We start from the raw sequence: 578 nt of genomic DNA, 5'->3' as shown, positions 1-578 counted from the left end.
TGTGCTCCCCCACTCACGCGTTCATGCTCTTGCCGCTGCCGCTGAGCACGATATACGGGGTCTTCTGGGCCTTCTGCTTCTCCTGGAGCAAAGCCACCGTGCCCAGGGGCGTGTCGCTGGAGCTCATCTTCTTCAGGAGCTGCAGGACGGGGACCAGTCAGCCCAGGGCAGGAGCGGGCCCCAGCACCCCCGCCACCCCAGCACTGGCAGGTGCCGAAGCCACCCTGCGTCCCCACGGGCCACTCACCGCCTCCTCGTCCAGCTTCTTCATCCGCCGCTCAGTCTTCATCTTGCCTGAGCCTTTCCCGTGGAAGCGGTGGGACAGCTGCCGGAAAGCCTGGGGACACGGGGCAGTAACCGGTTAGAGTCGCCTGTGCCCCAGAGGGCAGGGGAGGCCTGGCTGGGAAGGGACTGGGAGAAGGGCCATGACCCTGGCACCCTCCAGGGGCTCCCCAGAGTCAGGGAGACAGACTCAGGGGCCGGATGTGCTGTGCTGGGTACACTGGGGATCGTCAGGGAGACCTGCGTGCGGAGGCTGAGCTGGTGGGGGGGTGGGGGGGGATGGGCTGCCTGGGGGG

At 67.6% G+C, this 578-nt stretch overlaps 1 protein-coding gene across 1 annotated transcript in view; it reads right to left on the bottom strand.

Moving 5' to 3' along the window:
- Positions 1–578, bottom strand: part of SART1 (spliceosome associated factor 1, recruiter of U4/U6.U5 tri-snRNP) — an 18,296-nt gene that overhangs the window by 198 nt on the left and 17,520 nt on the right. Inside the window, 2 exon segments of the mRNA XM_077759816.1 lie at positions 18–139; positions 248–337. Of these exon segments, the coding sequence (XP_077615942.1) occupies positions 18–139; positions 248–337 (212 nt within the window).

The sequence above is a fragment of the Crocuta crocuta genome, unplaced genomic scaffold, assembly GCF_008692635.1.
Source record: "Crocuta crocuta isolate KB4526 unplaced genomic scaffold, BGI_CrCroc_1.0 scaffold53, whole genome shotgun sequence".
Lineage (NCBI taxonomy): Eukaryota > Metazoa > Chordata > Mammalia > Carnivora > Hyaenidae > Crocuta > Crocuta crocuta.
This window is presented reverse-complemented; position numbering and strand designations above follow the sequence as displayed.